The following is a 26,685-nucleotide window of genomic DNA, read 5'->3' as shown; positions in this document are numbered from 1 at the left end:
AATCGATTGTATCATAGGTATAATTGATTATTTAGTATAAAAATGGAAAGTTTACAAATTACACTGTTATTAATAGATTATTAACCATAATAATCAATTATGCGATATTACAAATGAGATAATTGACTAGGCCTAATAGATAATTGATTATTCACTGTAATTTTCACTCATAATGGATTATTTGGACTTGTATCCAACTAGCTATATGCCAAAAATATTTTATGATAATTTTATCAAAAAGAAAAAATCTTTAAAAATATTTTGTAAGTGTGTGAGATTTGCCTTAGTAACTTATGAGTTAGTCTAACATTTTTACAATATTCTGGTCACTTAGACACTACGCTAAGCGCATAACCAACCAGACGAGTTTTCAAACTTTCTCTCTTATAGAACATTGAAGCGTCAAGATCCTTGTTACACTATCTTTGAGTTTAGAATTTTAATGAAATTTTAAATCTTCTTCATGACGAGACTTAAGATAACTTTAGGATGAAAAACATCATCAGAAACAACTGTAAAATTGTCACCAGGGATCAACATGATCTAGCAAAGAATCAATCATCATGATTCCACCGAACGTCGAATTCATTATCAAAATCATTATGATCACTCAAAGGATCACAACATCATCAACTAAGCACTTGCAAGCTCCACACTACCCACCTCGAAGAAAGAAAAACACTAAAGCACCATACTTGAATACAAGAATTTCATAGTTCACTCTGAAGTTTTTTATGTTATTTATTTATTTAGTAATCCATCATTATTTATATATATGCAATTAAACAAGGATATGGACATAAAACCAATAATGTTAGAGGTAAGAGAGTGCATTAAAAAAGCAAGTCCTACTTATCAATAATTTAGGTCACACATTATTTATATATACACATCAAATTTGATATTTCATAATAAGAGAGAATGCATAAAAAAACTCAAATGTCACATTACTTAAAAATAAAAATAAAAATAATACATAGAGGGATACACCTCAACTTTAGATGAATTTGATCAAACTCTCAAAAATAATTCTATCAATTTGATAATTTATTCACCAAATGAAAGACGATTGAAATATAATATTTCATATTAAAGTAAGAGTTTATAGATAAATCTATAATATAAGAAAGGAATATGTTCTGGAAAACACCCAAATACCCTTCCTTCTAATTTTGCCACCTCTCCAAAATGGGGGCAATTTTGGTCATAAATTTACTTTTTTCAACTAATGATGTCATATAATTGACTTCCAATTATATAGTTGTTGCTTTTTGTCTTTGATAATTAACTTGGAGTAAATTGATGATGTCATTTTGCGTTGTTTGGTTACATACAAACTAATGTAGCTACTTTAATTCATATTTCTCTGAAATCATCACTCTCTATGGTCCTTTTTCACGTGTTTCTTCCTCTTCAGTACTGTCTTCTTTCTCTTTCTGTATCTCACCACCATCCTCTTATCTCTCATTCATTTCTCTTCTCTCTATTCCTTCTCTTTCTCTTTCTGTTTGTCATCCTTCTCTAACGTATGATTTTTGCCCTAATACCAACAATTTTCAGTTTCAAATATGTGATATTTGATATACCCTAATCCCAATATTTTTTCGGTTACAAATCTGTGATATTTGATTTGTGTGGGTGCGATTTTTGGTTTCAGGTGTGTTTCGACGGTCGAAAGCAAACATATGTGTGGCGACCATGGTTTTAGGTGTGTTCTTACCGTGGAAACGGGCTTGAGACGGTTGTGATGGTGGTGGTTGAAACGGGATAGCAACGGTATGATTGTAGTTGGCGGTTTCCGTCGACGAGTGTGGTGCGTATGCACGGACCAACTTCTTTTGACTACTTCTGTAATATTAGTGAATCTTACTGAGATTTCCTATTTAAACTTTCAGGTTATCTAGCAGATAAATGTGAAAAGCTTTATGGTGAAGTGAAATGGACGGGGGAAATCACTGTTTGAAAGGTTTATAAAGGTTTATAATTGGTTATCTGTTTAAATTTAGGGTTTTCAGTTTGTGATTAGGGTTTTTGTGTTTAATGCGATAATTTTGTGATAATCACAATACTAATATGTGACTTTAGATGCAACAGTTATGTTAGCTTTCATAAGTTGGTCTTTATGCTTATAAGTTGGTCTTTAGCTTTCATAAGTTGAGATGTGAAATTTTTTGGAGTACAAGTTTGGTAAGGAATTGTAGAGTCACCGAGCCTTGGAATATGCACTGTGTTTGTTCAATATTGTCAATGGCAAATAGCAGAAAATAATATCTCATTCAAATTCTGCTGCCGAACCCCTTTTGGAGTCAAGTAAGATATTCAAACTTACAGATTGTTGCTATAATTCTTTCATGGATTCACATGGTTTTCAGTAAGTTTAATTGTAACCCTTCAGGTAAAACAACTCTGCAGAGCATGGTTGTGGATGTTTTTTGTTCTCACATTCTTTGTTTATGGTCTATTATGTGCGTTATTTGTGTCTGATTCAATCGAGAGCGGTGAACTGTCTCTTGAGGAAACTTTATATGTTCTATCTTTTCCAGGAGCAACGTTACTTCTGTTATGCACATACACATACAAAGCATGTGAATGTGAAGATGCTGACAGGGAAATCAGTGAAAGTCTTTATGCTCCTTTAAATGACCAGAAAGAAAGAAACAAGGTCCAAAATTGGGATGAATATGTTGGCAAAGAAACCCTTGAAGCTCTTTATTCTGGGGTAATTTCAGTCTTCACTTTTTCTATAACTCTGCTTCTGATTTTTGAAGTTGTTCATGGTGTTTTTAACATGGTGGTGTTTGGTAATAGGCAAGAGATACATATTACAGAGGATAGCCTTTGATACTTGATGACATGTTTGATAGAGTTGAGGTATTTTTTCCCCAATTCACCACTTATGCTTCTTAACTTCTCATATTTATACTGCTCTTATGAATCTTACTCATATTATAGAAATTATGGAAACAGTTGAAGCTTAAGTGGTATGGTTCCAAATCAGCTGTTAAATACTCTCGATGTAGTATCAGGAGACAATCAACATATGCTGATGCTGAGGTAATTTTCTTCACAAGTTTAGATTAACAACTTTTTATTTACTCTAGCTATGACATCAATTTCAGTTGTTGATACTTTAAGTTGTAGTTGCATGATGCTCTTAATAATGTTAAGAATGCTAATTGGATAGAACGATGTTGGGTTACTCCTTATTGACTTTTGATGTGGCTGACAAAGTTATTATTGAGAAAAATTCAAATGCTGCATTGACTATAGATAAGACCTGTAAGGAGTTTATGGAGAATAGGTCGCTAATCTTGAAATGGATGTCACCATGTGAGGAAGAGAGCTGGATTGAAAACTATAATCGGGTAATTATACTCTCCCTTGTGCATTTTTTCTGCATTTTTTGGTGGAGTTGGTTGTGTACAGTATCCATTTTCTAATTGATAGTGCATTGCCCGATTATAAAAAATAGGATATTTTAGATTTATCTTACTGCAAGCTTCATCATTTCTTTTAATGGTTGCACAAGGGAGACCATTTTGAATATAATAATTTTTTCATGTTACACATGAATTTAAAATAGGATGAGTCATGGTATGTATGGAGTGCTGTATCTGTTTTTCGGCGTAGCTGCGAATTGGATTTGAAGTCTGGATTTTTTGTTCCAGTATGTGCGATAACAGGTTGCTCTGATCTTAGTGCAGTCGGCGTTATGTTTGTTCTGATCTTGGTGAGTGCGTGTTTTCAGTTAGGAGGTGATAGCGATAGAGTTTTTGTTTCTACTGTATCTATTATATTTGTAGGATGTTGTTGTTATTATGCAGTCTGTTTTTTTTAAAGTCTATTTTTTTCTAATTCTGGTTGTATCATAGCACATAGGGGTAACTCTGATGTTTCAATGTTCTAATTCTGGTTGTATCATAGCACATAGGGGTAACTCTGCTGTTATATTTTATATATAGTGTAAACAATTGGCACTGTTAGTTACCCTTGATTGGTGGTGAAATTTGTATATTTAATTTCTATAGTTTAGTTTATGTATATTTTAGTGGAGTTTTGTGTGATTTTATTCTTTTATTGGTTTCAGTTTCTGAAAATTTATACTTTTATATGAAATATGAATGTTAATGTCTCTACAGGTCTTGAAACACTAAGTGTCATAGAGAACAAACCTGCAGCTGCTGACGATGAAGATATGAATCCAACTGTATTACTCTTATCTTTTCTTACTGTAATGTTTCAGAGATGTTATTTCAGCTATAGTATGGTTGATGAACATTTTTTGTTTACTTGGGTTTTGTTTCGCTGCAGTAATACCGGAAGAATAGGCAAAAGCATTTTGCAACTGATAAAGCAGAAGGGAGAAACCCATATCCACACAAATTCCATGTCATTATGTCTATCGAACAATATATCAAGGAATATGAAGGTTTAAGCGACGGACAACACCTTCATGATGTTTCTGTTTCTTTGGCTGGTAGGCATTCATTTCCTTGTTTTATGTTTTTGAATTTGGTGGTTTATTTTTAAATATTACTATACATCTTTCTGAGTAAACAATTATTTAGAATAGTCAATTCATAGAAGATTTAATTTGAACATTAGTTTGTATTATTTCCTTTTCATCATTTTTAATATTGAGATGGTTGTAGATAACTTGAAGAGAATGATAGATTTGTCGATGATTAACTGTGTTATTGCCCTCAAAAGGGCTTATTTAACTAATGTCTCGCTGTTGGAATGGTGTTTTTAAGGAATAATAGATTTCAGGGGCGGGGCTATAAAGTGTTTGAGATCTAAGCATCACCATGACAAGTGGTTGAAAGCTACTGGAAAGTATGAGCTCAAGGTTCTCAATGCCTGACTATTTGGGCCTCTGTCCGAAGATTTACTGATCCAAGTAATTTCAGGCTCTGCTGTTAGATTTCTTCTACCAATAAACGATACAAATGGCTTCGTTTTTGGCATAAACACTCTTTCTCTGGCAAGAAACTGTCGATTTTATAAAATATCAGGATGCACTTAAAAATTCAAGTAGCGGACAGTAGCGGTTTGTTCAAATTTCGCTAGGCTATGCATGCATCACTGTGTAACTGAGTTGCCTCTCTTTTCTCTTTGTTTATTCTTTTTTGCTTTCCCTTTTGATCAATTACATGAATGTGTTTTTGTGTTTTTGTTATTCGCTACGAAATACACAAACACGTTGAATTAGCTCTACTGTACATGTTTTGTCCATTTGGTAATTTAATGAAATTCTAATTAGTGAATATGCTAGGCAGGTGAAAATAAGCGGTTATGCAGCAACAGGTGGTGGTAGAGGAATTGAGAGATGAAAGCCTCAAGATTTCAAAAAAAGGACATTCACTATATATCAGATAATGCCAATAGTGAGAAATGGGCTTGGGTGCTATTTGAGATCACCACTGATATTCTTCACAGCACAAAGATTATTGCTAAAAGCATTAAGGCTAATAATATTAATGTTCTGAAGCTGAAAGTGAGTATTTTGAATACGACTCTAATTCTGATTGAGATTCTCCAGGTTTGTAAAATCTCGAGTTTGGGTTTCTTCATACATCAAAACTGTATATATTGTAGTAGTCATCTATTCATATAAAGGGTTTGATTTGTTAGAAATATAAGGAAGTTTTTCATGCACAAGAAGGACTTTTCTGATTGATTATCCTGAAAATCGTCTACAACCATATTGTTTGTACTTCCTGCAGGCAGTTCTTGATTACAAGCAAATAACTCAACAGGTGGTCCAGTTGTTTGATCACATTTATTAGCTGCCTCCCTGACTGTTGCTACTAATTCTTTCTGGCATTGGTTATCTGCAAGTCTTCCTCCAATACAAATCTTAGCAGAATTCTTATCTATGTATGTATGATTGTTAGCAAACTGAACATTAGAAACTCCATTACTTTCACAGCCTGTACCAATAAAAAAACTTTTACTTGAATTGCACTTTTTGAAATACTATACTTTTTGTTACATGGAAGGGTGAAACTGCTAATATTTTATTTCTTAATTGATACTGCTTGTGACAAGCTTTCTTACACTACTTCTTCTTTCTTGTGATAGACTTACTGTTTGGCAATCTGCATAAAGTACATATTCAATTCTTGATAGTACTGTAAAGGCCAAACTTTCAAGTATTCTTTAATAGCTTTCAAGAACATCTTTCCTTTCATCATGCCAACATTGTGACTGAAAAGCCTCAAGGATCAAGTTGTAAACATGATATGATCTTACCCGGTTTAATTGGATTTTGCTTATATCTAATGAAGATTGTGGAAGCCATATATATCTATGGTTAAAGAGAAGCAAAATGGTTTCAGCTCTTTTCAAGGAGTTCCCTTCAAGAGGCTATAAAGTTTTGGTACACCTATAATATTGTTGAATATTGATATATCCCTACAAGATTTGACTATATATATTGTCTAATCAAATATCTGAACTATTGGCTACTTTGATATTTATGTCAGAATAGACTACATGATTTATGATATTTATGTTAGAATAGACTGTGTGGTTCTTGATACAAGGTTATGTATATACTATTACATATTTTATACCCTCTTATATTTATGTTCTTTAATGAACTCTGCAGGTTTTATAAGCAAATCATGTGCACATCAAGCTTTGATTACGTTTTGAATGTATCATGGCTGAAAGATTGTTTTGAACCGTTAGGTTTGAATTTGTGGTGTTAAATGTTGATGGTATTGGAATTGAAACAAGGGGATGCTAGATTAGCAATATTAGTTTGAATGTTCTGAAATTCCTTCTTTGCTCAATCATGTTAAACTAACTAGCGCTGGGTTGTTTTGTGCACTATTTCGTGATGTTTTTCTTGAGCTGAATGTATGATAAATATCTTGTATTGTATGAACCGCTGAGCTGATGTAGATGGCCCCTCTTTGGTTGGATTTTCTTGACTATGTTGCGTTGTATGTATAGCTGCAACGTCTGGGTTAAAATAATCTTGGAACCTGTCTAATACTGGTGCTGAATTTTGTTGATTATATGATGCAGGTTATGTACCACATGCCCTGCCGGTGATGCAGGTTACGTACCAAGCAAGTTGCAAGTTGCAACTTGGCCTTTTCAGTGGTTATGCTACTATTCTTAAGAATTCAAGATTCTTAAGTATTGCTCAAAATTTGTTAGCTGAGTTTTGCTGTTCAAAAGTTTTGTCAATATGCAATGTTTCAGAAACTGAAGCTGCTTCTATAGAAAGTCTTTCATGTTCTTCATCATCATCTATGTTATGAAGTGGGATAACTGAAATGACATCGATATATTGCATTTATTCTTTGCCGGATCTTTTGACGGATACGTTGTTACAGCCTTTGAGGGTATTTTTAAGGTCGCAGAATATTGCCAGATCTTTCCCATGATTTGCTTTTATTCTGTTCAAAATGAATGGCTATCACAAGCATGCCGGTTCCAAGGGCTCCTCCTACTAATAGCAAAGATATGTGTTTGATGTAATATCTATATTTGTCACTACAATGGTATGCATTTTATTCAATTCAATTACGTGCTTATTGCATAAGTGCTTATTACAGTTAGCTGTCTCCATTCTGAGATAAGCTTCTGAGACGATCAAATAGAAAATATGAAAAGAGAGCTTTTCCAGCTTAGCACACAGCAGCTTGAGCTGACCTTAGAATCTGAAATGAGACTGACTTTAGTAGATATGTGAAAGCACCCTCTTAAAATATCATGATGTCAATATGGACTCAGTTGAAGTTGTGTCGACAGGAGGTCACATATCACATGTTGAAAGAGTATGTTCCTTTGATAGTCGATTTTAAGCATAAGTTATGTGCCTTGATACTAGACTTTCATATCAACATAACACTAAGAAGTTTGTCTTGGTTCTTAAATTCTATGTCTTCTATTTTTTAACATTTTTACTGGTTTTAGGTTTTACTTGAGTTTTTGTTTTCATGGTTTATTTTCATTTTGTACCTTGATTCTTACTTTGTGAATTACTAATAGCTTTCAGTTTTACCAAGACATGCTTTATCTGTTTGTTAAAGTTCATTCATAAGCGATTAAAATAAATAATAAGAGCAGTGTTGAAAAGGAAAATGAACTTTTTTATTCACAAGGTCACACACAATCCTAAAGTTACATTCTGTAGTAGTCTCATCATTTTATATTGTTTTGTAGATCTTTGTGGATTATTAGTTTTGCATGTCAGTTTCTTATTTTGTTATGCAGCCAAACAAAACATACTTGATGGGTAGTGACTATTTCTTTCTTCTTTGAGTGCATAGAGTTGCAGATGAATTCTATTGTTGAATCCAAATTATATAGCTTAACACATATAATAAAAAATATATATATTTATATTATTTTAAATATTAAATTAATATTTAGAATAATAAAATATAATAATTTTGCGAACGCTTATAATTTTACAACTACTAGATATATATTTTATTCTTTATAATTTTCATTTTTAATTTTAATATGTATATTTAGTGAATGAAATGCATCTTAACAACAATTACACAAATTTCTTTTTTATGTAAAAAAATACAATATTGAACAAATTTCTTTATATAAAAAATGGTATTTATGATCTAAATATTTTTTATCAAATGGTATACGGGAAAAAAATATATTATTGATCTAAATATTTTTATATACGAAAATTTACTATTGATTCAGATATTTTTTATAACGATACCTAAAAAAAATAATATTTGTATACGAGAACATGAAGTTATTGATCAAAATATTGTTTTATTAATTATATATTCAATAATTATTTTTTCACGGATAACCAGACATTTTTCTATTAAAGAATATACATCGGAAACAAATGCGCGTTCCATACCAGTACCCGTGCGTACGCACGGGTATCTCGCTAGTTAAGGAGATAAGGATTAACTTAAGTAAGTTACTATATAACCCTTGCGGTGCACAAAGATCAATGGTACACTTTTTTTCTTCCGATAAGCCTCAATGGTGTACACTTAAGAAAAGTCACTCATTTGATAAAGAAATAGTATAATAAGGTATTTATTAAACTTAAATTTTATAAAATTTATTTAAATCAAATATCTTATAGAAGTATATTACAATTATAAATTCTAACCTATAAATATTTAAAGAATTACCAAAAGAAAGTTCAGCAAAAGACCAAGTTTAAAATAATTTTATTATAAGGTTATTAAAATATATTACATGAAATAAATTACATATTCAAACCATGACTCTTGAACTTTTAATTAATTCATTTGAAGAGGCACAAACATCCCCGCTTCAGTTTTTTTTTTTTTTATAAAAACCAATACATGTGCAAACTGAATATTCTGTCCATTTTCAATATAAAATTTGAAATCAACTAATTATTTGTCATGTTTTTAAATTTTTTGATCTATAGTATATTTTAATTTTTAAATATATTTTGTCCCCCACCTTTTTTTTTTGTAAATCTTTTTTATTACAAGTTACCTTTATCCAATTTTGTTTAAAAATATATTAATTTAAAAGTATTTTATTTTAAAATTAAAGAGATAATAATAATAATAAAGTCTTACTATAAATAAATATTTTTTGTTTGATTGTATTTTTCTCATGCCAAACAATTATCCTTGTTTTAATATATTCAATAGATTAGTAAAATAATGATAATAATAATAATAATAATAATGAATCATTAAAAAAAATAATATTCTTTTCTTGTTTCGTCCAATTTAAATTGCCCTGTTTTAACAAGTCTTCTTCTTTTTGTTTTTTACGTAGAAATGGATAGTCTTCCTTTTACATTAAAATTTTATACGTTGAATAAAAATTTAACAATTAAAAAAAATAAAGTATTTAATAATTAATAATTAACAAAATAAATAAGTAAACATTAAATAAAATATAATTTATAAAATTATAATTAATAGCAAATTCAAAAACCTATCCTTGTTTTAATACATTATATAAATATATATAAAATTTACAGATATAAATAGATAGATGTAAATTTTGGTAAATTTATTTGTTAAAACTAATTCTTAAAATGTTTGTTTAAATAAAATATCTTATAGATTAGAATAATAAATTTTAACATTTAAATGTATTTAAATAATTACCAAAAAATAATTGACCAAAGACCAAATATAAAAGAACATATATACTAATTCTTACAAGATGATTAAAAATCAAAAAGTATTGCATGAACTAAATAAATGATATATTTATATTCCGTCTCTTCATCTTTCACTTCATTCATCAGAAAAACTTCAATTGTTGTCTCCTCTACACTTCAAAAATGGATGACACAATCATAGAAGCTAGAGAAGAACTCATGCTTTCGCCTTCATCCAATGTAAACCAAACTCTAAGAACTGCATATTTTCTCAAACCTTCCATCCAACACTCTCATTTCCTTCCACCCAAAGTTTCTATTTCCTCTGAAACTACCACAAAGTTGCCGCTAGAAATAAGGTACAATGGATGGAGACCACCCACAGAAGAATGGAAAAAATGGGTCAAGAAGTTACAACCGAAGTTCGAATATTTATGGATTCAAGCTGGAATATACCAAGCAATCAAAGCTTCTACATATGAAATCAAAAGGGATGATGACTTGATTCTTGAGCTTGTCAATAGATGGTGTTCCGAGACAAGTACATTTGTTTTTCCATGGGGAGAATCAACTATAACATTGGAAGACACAAAGGTTTGTTTTGGTTACTCTCTTTTGGGTTGTTCTGTTTCTAACCCTCTTGTGAACAGTGATCAGGTAAAAGTGGAAGAGGAGTTAATGGAAGCAAGAAGAATGTTTAACAGTACTAAAGCTAAAAAAGTGACTCAAAGGGCATGGATGATGTATTTTATGGAGACTGAAAGTAAAGTGGAACATGAAGCTTTTCTGGTTTATTGGTTATCAAGGTTTGTTTTTCCAGCAGATGCTTATGAGATTATTCTGAAAAGTGTTGTTCCTGTTGCAATACATTTAGCTCATGGAAATAGAATAGCTCTTGCACCTGCTGTTTTAGCTAGTGTTTATAGAGATTTGAGTTTACTTAATAGCGTCGTTACGAAAAATGTGACAACAAGCATGAAGAGTTTGGGAGTAACTATTTGGTCTCCTTTTCAATTGGTTCAAATTTGGGCTTTAGAGAGATTCTTAGCACTTAAACCTCGTCCTTATATCATAGGGCATGGTTTACCAAAGGTGGCTAGATGGGGTGGAGTTAAAGTATTGAAAAGTAAATACTGGAAAAAGGACTTGGATATTGCTGGATTTGGAAATGGTTTTCTGTGGCAACCGTATGAGAATTCACCATTTGTTGAGGTTTGTAATGAAAAAGATATGTGGAAGTGTGATAATCCTGGTTTAGCAGAAGAAATAGTGTCGCGTGGTCGGTGTTTGAGGGCATGTGAGTTGGTTGGGATGGGATGTAAAGAGAAGTACTTTCCTCATCGTGTCGCTATGCAGTTTGGTATGGATCAAGACATTCCCGGGAATGTTGCTTTTTGTGAGAAGGATTCTTGGGTGAGTTATAGCCAGCCAGTGGCATTGGTGGATATCGATTTGATCATTCAGTTGTGCTCTAGCAAACCTGGTGTTACTTCTAGATACTATGATTGGTGGAAGCAATCGAAATCAAGCGAAGAAAGAGATAACAAGAGAGTAAAGGTTGAGAAACATCGAATAGAAGGTTCTGATAAGGATCATGTGTCGATTTATGAACTATCAAGTTCTGATAGTGAAGTAGTTGAAAATGGTAAGGCTTTGTCTAGTAATGAATTTGGTGATTTTACATCATCAACTGTGGGTGATGAGGCTGAAATTAATAGTCAATGTTGTGATAAAAATGGTGAAAAAGAGGAAAGTGTTAATCATTTTACAATAGACAAGGAATTTGATCTTGAAAACAGGATTGAGAAACTTGAAAGAGTGATGTCTAAGCTTAAAGAAGCAAGATTTGGAAATAAGGTATAATGCTCCTTAGTTGGTCTGTAACAAAACAAGAATACTTCTTGTTACTAATTTTGTGTAATAGTCCACAGCAATTTACTGCATAGTACTGTTTGGTTGGATTGTAACAAAACAACAATACTTGTTTGGTTGGTTTACAACAATTTATAGCTTATTCGAGCTGCCAATGTGATAGTTGTTTTCATTTTGTAGTATGTAATCAGTATGAAGGTGCTGAAAGATTATAGAAACATGGAAGTGAATGAAGTTAGTGAGTTTGATGTAATTAAGACTTGATATGTTGATTATAGTAATATTTTATTATGGTTTTGCATTAATGAAAAATTTGTTCATCATAAAGCATTTCAATTTCTTATTAATTAATGAAGTAGCAGAATTTAAGTACTCCTTCATTCATGAGATCAAAGACTAGTTATTACTATTCTTTGAAGTTGATGTAAATTAATGGTGACTGAAGTTTTATGAGTTTTTGAATATATGTGGTGATTGTAAAAGATTTTTCATTGAAGTATTAAATTAAACTAGTAAGATATCCGTGCGTTCGCACGGGTATTGGTTTCGGCTGGATAGGGTACAGCAGATATATTTTATATTTAATTTTAAATGGAAAAATATTACATGTAAAATTAAAAGCATATATATATTTTAATGTTGAAAAGCAAAACTAAATCGTTGTTGAAAGACAGTGATTTAAAAAAGAAAGACATCAATAATATATATTTCAAGTAATCATATATAATGTTAAAAGTATTGTATCGCATTTAATTAAAAATAATTGAAAAAAATAGATACATAAGTAATTAAAAAACAAAATATTTTTAACGTGTTTGGATTCATACATTATTTTTAAAATGTTTATTTTAATTTTCATTAATTGTAAAAAATAATATATTAACCCGTGCATTCAAAAGGATTTTAGCCAGATTACCCGTGTGTTCACACAATACTGGTGTGTTACCTTGTGTTTACACAGATCTTAACATGGTAACCCGTGCGTTTTTTATGATACCGGTGTGTTACCCGTGCGTTCACACGGTATTGATGTATTACCCGTGTTTTTGCACGGGTACGGGTATGATACGCACATTTGTCACCTGGGTGCGTTCACGCGAATCTAGTGTGTTACTCGTGTGTGTGCACGGTTACTGGTGTGGACCGTGTATAAGTTTTTAAAAACCCGTGCGAAGGCAATTCTCTTAAAAACCCGTGCAAAAACTTATTTAACCTTAAAATAAACAGATAAATAATTTCATAAAAATAAAAATTTATTAATATATAATAATATCTCTATCGTATAAACACACCGTAAAAAAAAATTTGTGTAATATTATTGGTTATGATTTCTAAAAGAACATATTTCAACTCTTAATTGTGTAGTTAGTAATACTGAATGATTTATTTTATTTGTAATGAAATTAAGATTGAGAATTTTTTATTTGTTTTTGTTCGATGAGAAGAATACATTCGGACCATATTTCAACTACATATTTTTACCATTACATTTATGCATTCAGACTCTTAATTACCACTACAATGAATTAAACTAAGGCACACAGAATGCCCCCACAGCAGTACAACTATGTAGAGAGTAAAAAACCATCCAATTCGAGAAGTAATATGTAGAGAGTAAAAAACCATCAATTCAAGAAGTACTTGCTATCATCCATATACCATGCTTGAAGGGCTTCCTCTCGGGGATCTTAGACAAAAGCAACATATCAAAATATGAAAAATATGATTCCTCAGCACTGCAAAATGTAATAGAAGCAGTAGTAGTACACATTTTAATAAAATACTCATGAAATCAAAGTTAATATAAAATACTCAGAGAACTTTATTAGGAAACACTCAGAAACAACCTCCCCACAACTAAAATTTGTAGCAACATTATTCAAATTTGTAGCAACACTCATATTATCTTATCGACCCAAATTTGATTCAAACAATTTATTTCAGAAGTCACACATCTCAATTTTCCATAACTGACCTCAAATCTCTAGACTTAGCAGCAACCTTTTGAAGCATAAAAGTAGGTAGTCCTGAAATAAAATAGAGAGATGGATTAATACTGTTAAGAATTGCAACTCATAACAAATATATTCATAACAACCAGCATAATTAGGATATCACACAAAAAAATGTTTTCCATATATTGTCTCAAAGAATAATTTAAAAATGAATAATTTGTGTAATCTTTTAAGCATCTTTGAATCACAGCATTTGAACATTCATAAATTAGCTCATCAGGTTTTGAGATAAAAATAGAATAATCCATGAATGACATTGTTAAGAACCAATTGTCTAAAATTTTAAACTGCCAGATGATGGCCAGTGAATAATGTCCCTTAATGCAGGAACTATTTAGGCTTAAGCCTCTTTCTTTTTCTCATCTAGCTCTTCAATCACATTTTAGGGAAGCAGGAATACCATCGAGGCTTTCAGACAAACTCCTGATCCTAACCTCCTTAAACTAAGAAATAAGAATCATAAAAGCAGCCTAATTACGCCAGTCCTGCAACCAATCTAGTTGAACACCAATGAAGTATTGAAGTTCACACTACACACAAAATTGTTAATTTTTCATGATGCAAATTAATGGTTTCCTAGAAGAATAATAGAGAATTACAATCACCTTTTGGTCACGCATAGGGTGCAAGTGAAACAAATTCCGGAATTGGTATAATTGATCTTGCATAGGGTGTTAGATTACTTTATAATTGATCAACTGAATTGTGATTTCCTTTGATCTCTGATAGCATCTCTAATCCTACTGACAATTGCCTAGTCTGTTTCTGGTCCTTGAAGAAACCTGCAAAATATGTGAAGCAACTGTAAATCTAAATGTAACTATCTAAGAGATATGAACTTAAAGACATTATATCCTAGCCATAAAGTTGTTTATGAAGATATAGTAAAAATTATACCGACAATTCATGTTTTGTGAAAAGTTGAAGAGGTCCTTATACTGACACAATTTCTTATTCATCTATAGTTAACGATCCAAACTGGTCAAATTCTACAATTAATCATAGCAGCGGGCATAATTTTCAATCTTCATGTTTTGTTCACATAATTTTCAATCCCCACCGTGAAAGATCCTACTCAACATCGCCATCTTTAGATTTCATCCCTGCAGCTTTATTTGTTGACCGGTTAAAGTTCAAGAAAACTATATAAATCCAACCTGTCACAATGCAGTAATTATAGTAAACATGTCAAAGTAGCTATTTTCTCAGTAGCTATTTCCTCTTAATTCTAATTATGCCAAAGTAAACATGTATTGTAGAGTATCCTTTCCCCTATTTTTCTTCATTACTTGCCAAAATTATTCTTGAAAACACTTGGCCTAACCTTACACAAAACCTGTCACACAAAAAATAGTCCCCGCAACATTTCCTTCGATTCAGGTGAGTCTCCCTCACTTTACTGTTTTGCTCGTCACTATATCATTCATTGCTCACTTGAAGTGGTTAATGAGCAAGGGTGGGCTCATCATTGCTCGCTTAATTAAATGGTAGAATTAAAAAAGAGTATTGAAAATTGAAACAAATCATTTATTTTAGAACATCATCTTATTCTAAATAAATCATTGAGAAAAAAGAGTATGCACCGACAGTGTAAAATATTTTTACACTATCAACCAATCATGGAAGTGTATTCAACCAAGTCAGACTTTTAATTTAAAGAAATTGATATGACATAGCATATTGTCATAATTCTATTTGATGATGGTGTAAAACTAATTTACACCGACAGTGTACTATCTTTAATTTCTAAATCATTTATTGGGCCACGAGACCAATTAAGCCTAATTAAAACATAGGGGTATTGGAAAATATTAAAAAAAGAACTTGGTATATATTTTGAAGGATAAATGTGAAAAGTTTGTAGTTTTCACCTTAAAATTTGACAAAGTGGACGTGAATAGAAACGACAAAATACAACATCACCCATTCATAAAAAATTCAAATTTTGCCCTTTATTTGTTTTGGTACAGAAATCAGTTACGAGCAGCAAAAGGTAATTTGGCTTTCCTGCACGCATTTCCCATTCTTTCCTTCATTCATGTACAACATTGCTTTTGTGAAGTTCCACAAAATGCTACTATTTGAAGAATAGTGCCATTGATACATACCCATGATGGATGAAGAACCATCCGACGATACTATCATGGAGGCCAGACAAGATTTCATGCTATCATCACCTACTGCCGATAGTAAACCAACTTTCAGAATAGCCCATTTTCTCAAACCCATTTCTAATTCCATTCATGAACAACCTCCTTCTAAGTTTAACCCATTTTCATCATCTTCTTCTTCTGTTTCTGTACCATTAGAATATCCTTTGACAATCCATTTTCACGGGTGGCGTCATCCACAACTGAAATGGTTTAGGTGGGTTGATCAGCTTAAGCTCAAATATGAATCACTGTGGAAAAAAGTTGGCATCTTTGAAGCTATAATGAGCACCAAGTGCCGCATAAACAAAAATCAAAACTTGCTTTATGGGCTTGTTGAAAAATGGTGCTGTGAGACAAATACGTTTGTGTTTCCCTTTGGTGAAGCAACTATCACTTTGGAGGATGTTATGGTTTTAGGGGGTTACCCTATTCTTGGCGATCCTGTTTTCATTTCACTTGAAGACCAAAAAATGAAAGAGGTTGAAGAGAAGCTCATCCTTGCACGACGGGAGCTTAACAAGACTAAACAAGGTATAGCTAGAACATCAATATGGATGGATATTTTCATTGATAAAGGTAGTGAAATTGAACATGAAGCATTCCTTGCTACTTGGTTGTCAATTTTTGTTTTTCCACATAAAAGATGGTTGGTAAGAAGTTGTTTGTTTCCTATTTCTATTCATCTTGCTAGAGGGAACCCCATTGCTTTGGCTCCCGCTGTTTTGGCTAGTATATATAAGGATTTAAGTTTGTATAAGAAAACAATTGTTGATCTGTCAAAACATCCTGTTGGTAGTGATAGATTTCCCTTGGAAATTACTTTTGAATCACCCTTTTACTTGGTTCAAATTTGGGTTTGGGAGAGATTCAAAAATTTACAACCACAGCCACAAACCATGATGATCAATCACGGAGAGCCTTTATTGTTTAGGTGGCATAGGGTTGACGCTCCTAAAATAGACAATATCAGGTTGGCAATAGACTCGGCTATCGATGATTTTCTTTGGCGTCCATATGTTAAATATGCTGATAAGTGTGGAATGTTTTATCCAAATGATGAAATTTTGGTACCATTTAAGAAAGTTTTGGTGGATAGGCAAATGCTCTCATTTGTGATATGCATGAGAGTTTCTGAGCTGGTTGGATTTTACTCCATAGAGCAGTATCTTCCACATAGAGTTGCTATGCAATTTGGAATGGATCAAGATGTTCCAAGTTATGTGCCTAGATTCAATGAGACTAAAGAGATTGCTTGGAAAAACTACTACAGGCCCATATCCGATAAGAATTTGAATTTTCCTTCAAGGTTTTTTGAGGCATATGTTACTGCCCGTTATGCAAAGTGGTGGAAGCAGTCCGTACTGGGGGACGACGATTTTGTTAAGAAAATTGTGCAGCGGAAGAGAAGTGTAAGTTCAAGAAAACATAGAACTCATGTAGGAAAATCCAACAGAAGTGGTAATGATATGGGTGTTCCGCCAGGTTTTCCTCCCAATCTTGTTGACACTCTTATTTTTGGAAAGTTTTGTTATGATGGTTCAAAAACTAAAACTAGGAAGGTTGAAGATTTGTATGCTGATGTTCCTTATGAGACACAAGGTGAAAGCCAAAGCCAAAGCCAAAGCTTTTCTATCAGAAAAAAAGTCTCTTCATCCAATGAAGTAACTGTTGCACAACATCTTCAGTTTCAGCCTGATATGGCTGCTCGTGTAGAAGCTAAAGAAATCGTCCGAGAAAAAGCAAGAGATGATGAAGTTATGGTTTCGTTAAAAGAGCAAAACTTGAAGATTCGAAAGAAACTTGCGCGTCTTGCAAGACAACAGGAAGAGATGTTACAGTTAATGGCTTTGAAGGAGAAGAGAGATGAAAAGTTGAGGCAACTACTCACTAGTTTTCTAACGAATCTACAAGCACCACCACAGTCATCTTCTTAAAACTCTATTTTGTTTTAAATTCTCTTTATCGAACTTATGACAATGATGTTACTTTCTACTGCATTTTCCTGTCTTATTGTTTCTGGTTTTACTGCTGTTGATTTTTAAAGTCATACACAATCTGAGGAAGATCCAATTGAGTACATCTAGTTTATGAGTAATTTGAGATTTATCTTCTCTGTTCTGTCATATCCTATGATCATACATTTTTGTAAAACCATTTTCTTATTTCCCATATTGTATATGCTTGAAGAGCATTCATAGCACCACTTTGTTAATTTGAATAGTTTCTCTTCTCAAAACAAGTCGGCCTTAGCATACAAATGGCGCTTCTCTTGTTTGATAAAATCACTTGGTGCTTTTCAGCATACATTACAGTATCTGTCTATCTAAGAGTGTATTTGTGAAGTTGCAAGAAACATACTTTTCTTCCAATATTGGTTTGCAATACAAAACAGTGCTCACAAGAAGCTGGTAGGAACCCAAAACACTCCAAATAATGTTGTTACATTCTTTCCTATCCCAATCTCTCACAACTTATTAAAACAGAATCCTAAACTATTTCAATGACACCTCATTGCATAGTTCTGTCATTTCATAGCCTAGGAGCTATTCTCGGGAGGTCCCGCTCGGTGACAACATGGTTGTGGGTTATCTCGTTGAGTGAACGACAACCACGTAGCACCATAGTTAGTTCGAACTCATCACAAAGTATCTGAAGCATTTTCCTTACACCAGCTTCGCCATCAGCCGCCAATGAGAACACCACAGGTCTTTCAATCTGATATAGTACAAGATCAAGGATAAATATATATAAATACAAGCAATGTATGTGGGGCTAGATTTATACTTAATTCATATGTTTCATTGTGCAACTTGGTAAAAAATCTAAATGATGGAATATGCTTCAGTATAGAAAAAATGCCATATGTATAATTTTATATATCTAGCTGAAGTTATAATTTTACTATCATGGTTGTAAAAGAATCATATACTTACAAATACACCAGATGCTCCGAGAGCTAGTGCTTAAAAAACATCTGTCCCACTACGAATCTTCCGTCCAGAAAAAACGGGATTTTTCCTAATGCTGCTTTCACAACCTTCTCAAGGCAAACAACAAAGACCTTAATTCTACAACAAGCTTCCACCCATTGGAGCTCTATGTGGAACCCCCTTCCTCCTCTTAGCTACTCTATTGTGAAAGATACAAGTTGCCTTCCAGTTGAGTGAGCGGTCAATTTGACTAGCAATATAAGACGCTGGACGGAATTATTAGTCTGCAAAATGGAAAAAGTGAGATGATTAGTAGTTTAAAAAGCAATGTGATTTCCAAACAAATCTTATCCAGCTTTCCAAGATTCAATCCTACAAAGTTTTTCAATACAAGGTGTGGCGGCATTGTAAATCTGTACCAGAACATAAGGTTTATCGATTAAACTATGTTGAGATATGTTAAATTTTGTAGGGTTAAATACGTTTTTAATCCCTATAAATATGCAACCTGCAATTTTAATCCCTCTAAAAATTTTCTTCAATGAATGGTCCTCATAAACTTTTCCGTCCCCATTCCTCCCGTTAGTTTCCACTAACGGAGGCTGACGTGGCACGCCACGTGGAAGATAGCTTGGCAAGAATCTAAAACTTTTGAAATTGCGGGGGTTTTAAACCTCTGCCAAACTAACCCAAGAAAAAACAAAAATATTTATATCAAAGATAGAAATAGTTATATCAACCATTTTAGTTATGTGCACATAGTCCATCTTTTTTCATTCTCCACCTTTCTAGTTATGTGCATCATACTTGAATTACAAAGATAGAAATAGTTATATCAACCATTTCACATGATAAGGCAACAAACCAATTGCAAAACCTTGGTGTAACACATACCCCATCTTAGAATTAAACTTAATGTATTTGAATCAAAATCAACTTAAGAGAGAGCATGGATGAGCATGTTTATGTTATTATAGCAAATGTCCTATTAAACATTAAAACTCCAATTCACAAAGTTCACAATAACAGTGTTAAAATTGAGATGATTACCCACATTCTGCCAAACACACAGGGAAACAAATCCTTGATTTACAAACTCAGGTCCTACAACAATAGCAAACCACAAAAAATTGGAATAACAAGTCAATATTCCCCTCCACCTGTATTCCTTCATCCATTTTTCATGGTTATTAAATACATTAATTCAACTTTCATAATAACTCAATTGAATAACAGGTTATGTTTATTATCTATTCTTTTGAATCTAAGTGGTTCATGGGTATCATTAGCGAAGAAATGATTGAGAGAATTTGGGTTCAAATCTGGACTAAAATAACTTATTTATTTTATTTTATTTTATTTCTTTCTGTTGGTGGTATTCTAGAGGTGGTATGTTATAAATTATAGTGTTGCAGAATTCTGCAGAGGAAAACTGGTTTTTGACACTTTTTTCACTATACTTCCACTGGTAGAAGATATGCTTTAAATCTGCTATTTTATTGAATTCACCACCAACTGCTATATATTTCTTAACATTACAAAGCCTTTATATAGGCTTGAATCAAAACTGACTTTAGAAGATAATAAGATGATAATTAAGACGAGGACTCTTTGGTTCTCTCAATCTTAATGATACAATTCTAACATAAAGACAATCATTATAATGTGATGGTTACACTTCTTTCATAATGCTCAGTAATAGTGGTGGTTACAACACATTAATTTTAACACTCCCCCTTAATGTGTTGCTCTTTAACTCCCATTGCTTCTCTAAGTTGTTGAAATCTTCCTCTTGGTAGTGCTTTGGTAAAAATGTCTGCAAGCTGTTCTTCTGAATTGCAGAACACTAACTGCACATCACCATCTTCGATCACACTTTGAATGAAGTGGTGCTTTATATTAATATGTCTTGTTCGACTGTGGAAAACAGGATTCTTCGCCATGGCTATTGCTGATTTATTGTCACAGTGAAGCAACAGACTTTCTTCTTGCTTTTCTCCGATATCTTCTTTGATTGCTTCATCAAAATTTTCTGGTTCCACCACACAATAATTGCATCTTGCATAAATATCACTCAAATCCTTCAATTTTATTGGAGTTGAGCTGGGAGATGATGAACTTGAACTTGGTGAACTTGGAGAGGATGAGGAACTTGGTGTACATGGAGCTGGTTGCTCATTCTCAGGTGCTGAATTTTGTTGTTGTAATATGATTGCAGGGACTGTTTTCTCCTTCATTTTGTCTTCTTCCCAATTCCAAGAAGCATTCTCATCAAATACAACATCCCGACTAATGATCACCTTGTTTGTCTTCAAGTTGTAAAGTCTATAGCCCTTTGACATGGAACTATAGCCAATAAAAACACATCTTTCACTTGTTTCTTCCAGCTTTGTCCTCTTTTGTTTGGGAATTTGAGCATAACAAACACATCCAAAAATTTTAAGATGGTTCACCGACGGTGTTCTTCCACTCCAAGCTTCAAATGGAGTCTTTTTCCACACTGCCTTTGTTGGACACCTGTTCATCAAATACACAGCAGTGTTAACGGCCTCGGGCCAAAAGGTTTTAGGTAAACCTTTCTCAAGTAGCATAGATTTCGCCATCTCCATCACAGTTTGGTTCTTTCTTTCAGATACACCATTTTGCTGAGGTGTATAGCCAACAGTGAGCTGTCTTTCAACACCTTCATCTTCACAAAATTTGTCAAATTCATTTGAGGTGTACTCCTTCCCTCGATCACTTCTCAGCATTTTTATAAATCGGCCACTTTGTTTTTCAACTAATGCTTTAAACTTCTTAAAGATTACAAACGCTTCAGATTTTTGTCTCATGAAATATACCCAAGTCATGCGGGTAAAGTCGTCAATAAACAAGATAAAGTACCTATTTTTGCCATGAGACAAAGTATTCATAGGACCACACACATCTGTGTGTACAAGTTCCAACACTTGTTTGGCTCTCCATGCACTTTCTTTTGGAAATGGTTGCCGGTGGTGTTTGCCTAGGACACATCCTTCACACACACCAGATTTTTCTTCGATTCTTGGTAGCCCATACACCATCTTCTTTTGATAAAGTAACTTGAGACTTTCATAATTCAAATGCCCAAGTCTCCTGTGCCATACACACGAGTCATTCTCTTCTCTGGCCATCATGCTTACATTTTTCTCATAGTTGAAAGATAGTGGAAAACTCCTGTTGCTAGTCATCTTCACAACAGCAACACTTCTTCTTTCTGAGTCAAAAATTCTGCACTCTCTATTCTCAAAGTTTAGAGAATAGCCGTGCTCCAGAAGTTGTCCAATGCTAAGCAAATTTTCATCTAATTCTGGCACATAAAGCGTGTCATGTATTGTCGCACCCCAATTTTTGACCCGCATATTTCATTCATCATTGGCTTGTCCCATTTTATTTCATGTATATTCATCATTTAAACATCGCATCGTTGCATATTCTGAAAAAAACAGACTTTTGATAAAGTCGATAAAAATAGCCCGCATTTCCACATCTTTGCATATTTTTATTCGAGTTATTATTTTTCGAATTTTTATTTTAGATTCCATAGATTTTAGTTTTTTTATCATCATCATTTTAAATAAAATATAAATTTGTTTAGATAATTGTAGATTAATTTTTGTTATTATTTTATTTTAGGTTTAGATTTTTATTTAATAATCAAAGAGTATATAACAAAAAAGAGAGTTTTTTTATTAGTCTAGGCCCATTTGGTTAGAAGCCCACTTTACACACAAAAAAATAGTACAGAAAAGTCAAACAAAAATGCTCTTCTTCATTCTCTCTCCCACGCTGCATTTTCTCTCTGCCACACCTCATGCCATGTTTTTTTGCTCTATCATTATCCAAACTACACTCCAAATGCTCTGCATCCACTTTTTGCTCCAAGACAAACCTGCAAATACAGCCAATTTTTTCACCAATTCAACCATACAAATAACCTGCATCAAAAAGCACAAAACAAGTTACCTCATTTGTTCAAAACTCTCCAAATTTCCCCCCCCCCCCAATTCTGATTGAAAACCCTAATATCAGCTTATATAAACAGAGATTGATAGCACAAGAAAACAGGAGGCCGAAAAAAACCCTAGAGGCGACATCACACTTCTGCCCAAAAAAACAAAATATCACAAAAATCGGCCACAAAAACCTCTGCACTTCAAACACCTTCAAAACCTCTCTTCAAATCCCTCATACACAACTCATAACCTTAAGGCCATTAAACTTTTACCAAAACCTTCACAGACCTTGACAAACTGCCATTACCCACAAGCCTTCACGTTCAACTAACATAAACTCAAACCTACAGCCTCACCAACAAACACACGGAACTTCACCTCCCTGAAACATACATTGTAACACATCAGCACACAAACGAAGCAACAGAACGAAAAAGAAGGAGAAGAAGCAGAATCAAAGAGGAACACAGTAGCATACCTGGTTTTGAATCAAATTTCTTCGTGGTAGCCTTTAGTCTCTTCGATTCCATTGTTGTTTATGCTTGTTTTCGTATTTTCTTTCATTGTTTGAATTGTTGAAATCTGAAACTGAATCGAACCAATGAGAATGGGGCTTTAGGGATTTCGACGGGAGTGAGCTTGTTTTCATGCTTGAGTTTTGTTGTCGTTGTTGCGAAAGTCGAGCGAGATCGAGAGCGATGAGAGACCGTGAGTGAACGAGAGGAAGCTGAGAGGTAGGCGAGAGATTTCATGAGAGAAGAGAAATTTTTTTTTCACGATTTGCTAAAAGAGGCGCTGTTGCCTCATGGTTGTTTTAGGTTTTTTTTTGTGTTGATAGAATTAAAGGGTGGATCCGGGTTACACTAACCCGGCCCGGTCCAGCCTTTTTATCTTTTTTATTTTATTTTGTTTCTATTCAGTTTTTTTGGTTTTGCTTGGGCTTCACCCCTTTGTCCGGGTTTCACACATCCCCCCATGAACCATTTCTTTATTTTTATTATCTTTTTTTTTTATCATCTGATACAAAACTAACAATTAGCATTTTATTATTAGACTTCTTTTTATATAAAAATCACGAAAAAATATATTTATTTATTTATTTTATTTACTATATTTACTAAAAGACAAAAATATATTTTCTTTTGTACATATAAAATTTCTTCCAAAATATTCAAAATGGTACAAAAATAGCTTTTTTAATCGAATCGAGTTTTGAGTTTTAATTGGAGAAGAAGGGTTTGTACGTACCTATACAAATTGTTCTTAAACATTTAGGCGATGGCCGTTAAGCCTTTGTTTGGATGTTTTAACTCCATTAAAGACTCTTTCAAACTCGATTTAATTCACCCTTTTTTACAAAAAAACGCTTTTCTTTTAACATTCAAATCATTTTATCTATAATGGAAAGAAGAGTTTGTACGTACTTGTACAATTTGTTCTTTAAACATTTAGGCGATGGCCGTTAAGCCATTGTTCGAATGTTTAAACTCCATTAAAGACTTTATAAAAATCAATTTAACAAACACTCTTTCAAGTATCTTAAGCGATGGCCGTTAAGCTTTTGTTTAAATACTTGGATCCAATTAAATGTCTTTCAACTCATCAAATCATCTTCATCACCTACGAGGAGGTTGTACGTACTTGTACAATTTTCTCTTTCAAGCATTTAGGCGATGGCCGTTAAGCCTTTGTTTAAATGTTTGATTTCTCTTAACAAACAAACTTCAAATTTATTCAAACCTTTTAATTTTAAAACTTTTTTTCATAAAACGAGACACTTATCCAATTTTCAATACGAACATACTTCCACATGTGAAGATCGAACATCTTCCACTCGAATGCGATGATGGCCAAAATCATGTCTTTATCTTGATTTAGTCATCCATTCTTGTAGTGATATCACATCCATGTGCGCGTAGTATTTCCATTTGAAAGCGATCAAGTACCTCTCGCTAAAATCAACCAACACACATTTCGTGGTTCTTACCCCGAACTACGATTGCTCTGACTTTCCCATTGCACTAGGGAATACGTAGGCACAAGATACAAATGTTTTGGCGAGCACAATAATAAAAAATCTTTTTTTTTGTTTCTTCCTTCTTTCCAACCTAATAAATAACGCAAGTAGGTATAAGCTAACAATTAATCACAAGATTAACTAAATGGGTCTCATCGAGTACGATGGAGGTGAGGGGTGCTAATACCTTCCCCTTGCTTAACCGACTCCCGAACCCAAATTTGGTTGCGATGACCATCTTATCCGTTTTCTTTTAATCCGTGGGTTTTATCGATATTTCCCCTTTCCTTCTTGGAATAAATAAAGTTCGGTGGCGACTCTGTTGTACTTCGAATGCGTGAAAACGCGTCGAGTCACATTTTTACCGCTACAGAAAGTGGCGACTCTGCTGGGGATTACCTAAGAGAGTCAACCCTAGTTTAGTTTTTCTTGTATTATTGTTAGCTTTATTTACTTGCTTATTTATTTCCTTTATTATTTGATTTCTTATTGTATGGTTGGAATATTTTGATTATTGGCACTTTATGGACAAAGCTCTACACCCGAGCTCAAGAAACACATAAGATAAGATGGTGGGTTAGTATTAAACTTGCTTGACGTAGTGTCAAGTGGGAGATACTAATACCCCGCCTAGAGTAGGTCCTTTTAGAAGATGTCTTTGGTTAAGTAAGTTATTTACTTGAGCGATGATGTTTTCAATTTGAATCGCTAACTCTAGGGACCTTTAGAAAAACCCTTAAACCATGACTTTTTAGGAAATGGTGGTTTCGCACCCATCTTGCGTAACGTAACTATTACTGTGGGTAAGTGCGAAAACCGCACTCAGAATAGGCTTCTTTTGAAAACGAGGTTGGATGGGAAGTTATTTGCTAGATGATCATGTTTTCAAAAGTAGCCTGTAACTCTAAGAACTGTGTCTAGAACCTTGTCGAAAAAACCTTAGAACTATCCTATTGTGTGCCACTTTGTGCTAAGAAATCAGAATATTTCTGTTCCATATGATTTGAAATCCATTACATATTAATCATTCATGACATACATGCATCCATATTCATTCGAGTTGTCAACTCATACCGTCTGTATTCATCTTCAACAGTCTTCTGTTAACCGTCAAGCTGGTTCCTCCACACGATTACGAGACTAGAGCCAACGTTAGAAGAAGAATGGCAGATCAAGAGCAACACAATGCTGAAGTCAGAATGGAGATTGAAGATTTGAAGTCAGGAATGACTAAGCTCACTGAAATGTTGCAAGTTCTGATTGCTAGAGGAGAACCACCTCAAAGGACTGTCATTCAAGAAATCACCGATGATGTTGAAGACCCTATTCCTGTTCAGAGGCCCGCCACTACTTGGCCTGAGTTTGGTTTACCTCCAAATTATTCTCCGCCTCACGCTACTGCTGCTATGTTGGGTCAAACTTCACGACCAATGTTCCAAGCTCCGATCATGACTGAGTCTCAGCCAATTGTGCACACTGCTGCCCAGACCGCTTATGGGAATCCTCTCTTTGAATACCAGCCTGGAGACCATCAAAGTGAAAGCCAAAAAGAAGCTGGTGATATTGATGAAGTCAAAGAACAATATCAAATCCTGGAGAAAAGGCTAAGAGCTATGGAAGGC

At 33.4% G+C, this 26,685-nt stretch overlaps 1 protein-coding gene, 1 long non-coding RNA gene and 1 pseudogene across 3 annotated transcripts; 2 read left to right on the top strand and 1 right to left on the bottom strand.

The window, feature by feature from the left end:
* The first annotated feature begins 4,567 nt into the window (after window positions 1-4,567).
* LOC131656693 (uncharacterized) lies at window positions 4,568-7,585 on the top strand. 2 transcript variants are annotated; one of them, XR_009300249.1, is made up of 3 exons: window positions 4,568-4,900; window positions 5,280-6,382; window positions 7,039-7,585. It is a non-coding gene; the product is annotated as an uncharacterized LOC131656693 (long non-coding RNA). The 2 variants fall into 2 exon arrangements; XR_009300250.1 differs by lacking the exon at window positions 7,039-7,585 and having other exon boundaries at window positions 5,280-5,880; window positions 6,085-6,626.
* A 2,700-nt stretch (window positions 7,586-10,285) lies between these two features.
* Window positions 10,286-12,238, top strand: LOC131659004 (protein MAIN-LIKE 2-like). Its single transcript, XM_058928250.1, has 2 exons — window positions 10,286-11,959; window positions 12,155-12,238. The coding sequence occupies exons 1-2, from the start codon at window positions 10,286-10,288 to the stop codon at window positions 12,236-12,238; spliced, it is 1,758 nt and encodes a 585-aa protein (XP_058784233.1).
* A 6,176-nt stretch (window positions 12,239-18,414) lies between these two features.
* LOC131656692 (glycolate oxidase 2-like) lies at window positions 18,415-19,478 on the bottom strand (annotated as a pseudogene).
* Window positions 19,479-26,685: the final 7,207 nt, after the last annotated feature.

The sequence above is a fragment of the Vicia villosa genome, linkage group LG3 (genome assembly GCF_029867415.1).
Source record: "Vicia villosa cultivar HV-30 ecotype Madison, WI linkage group LG3, Vvil1.0, whole genome shotgun sequence".
Classification (NCBI taxonomy): Eukaryota; Viridiplantae; Streptophyta; class Magnoliopsida; order Fabales; family Fabaceae; genus Vicia; species Vicia villosa.
This window is presented reverse-complemented; position numbering and strand designations above follow the sequence as displayed.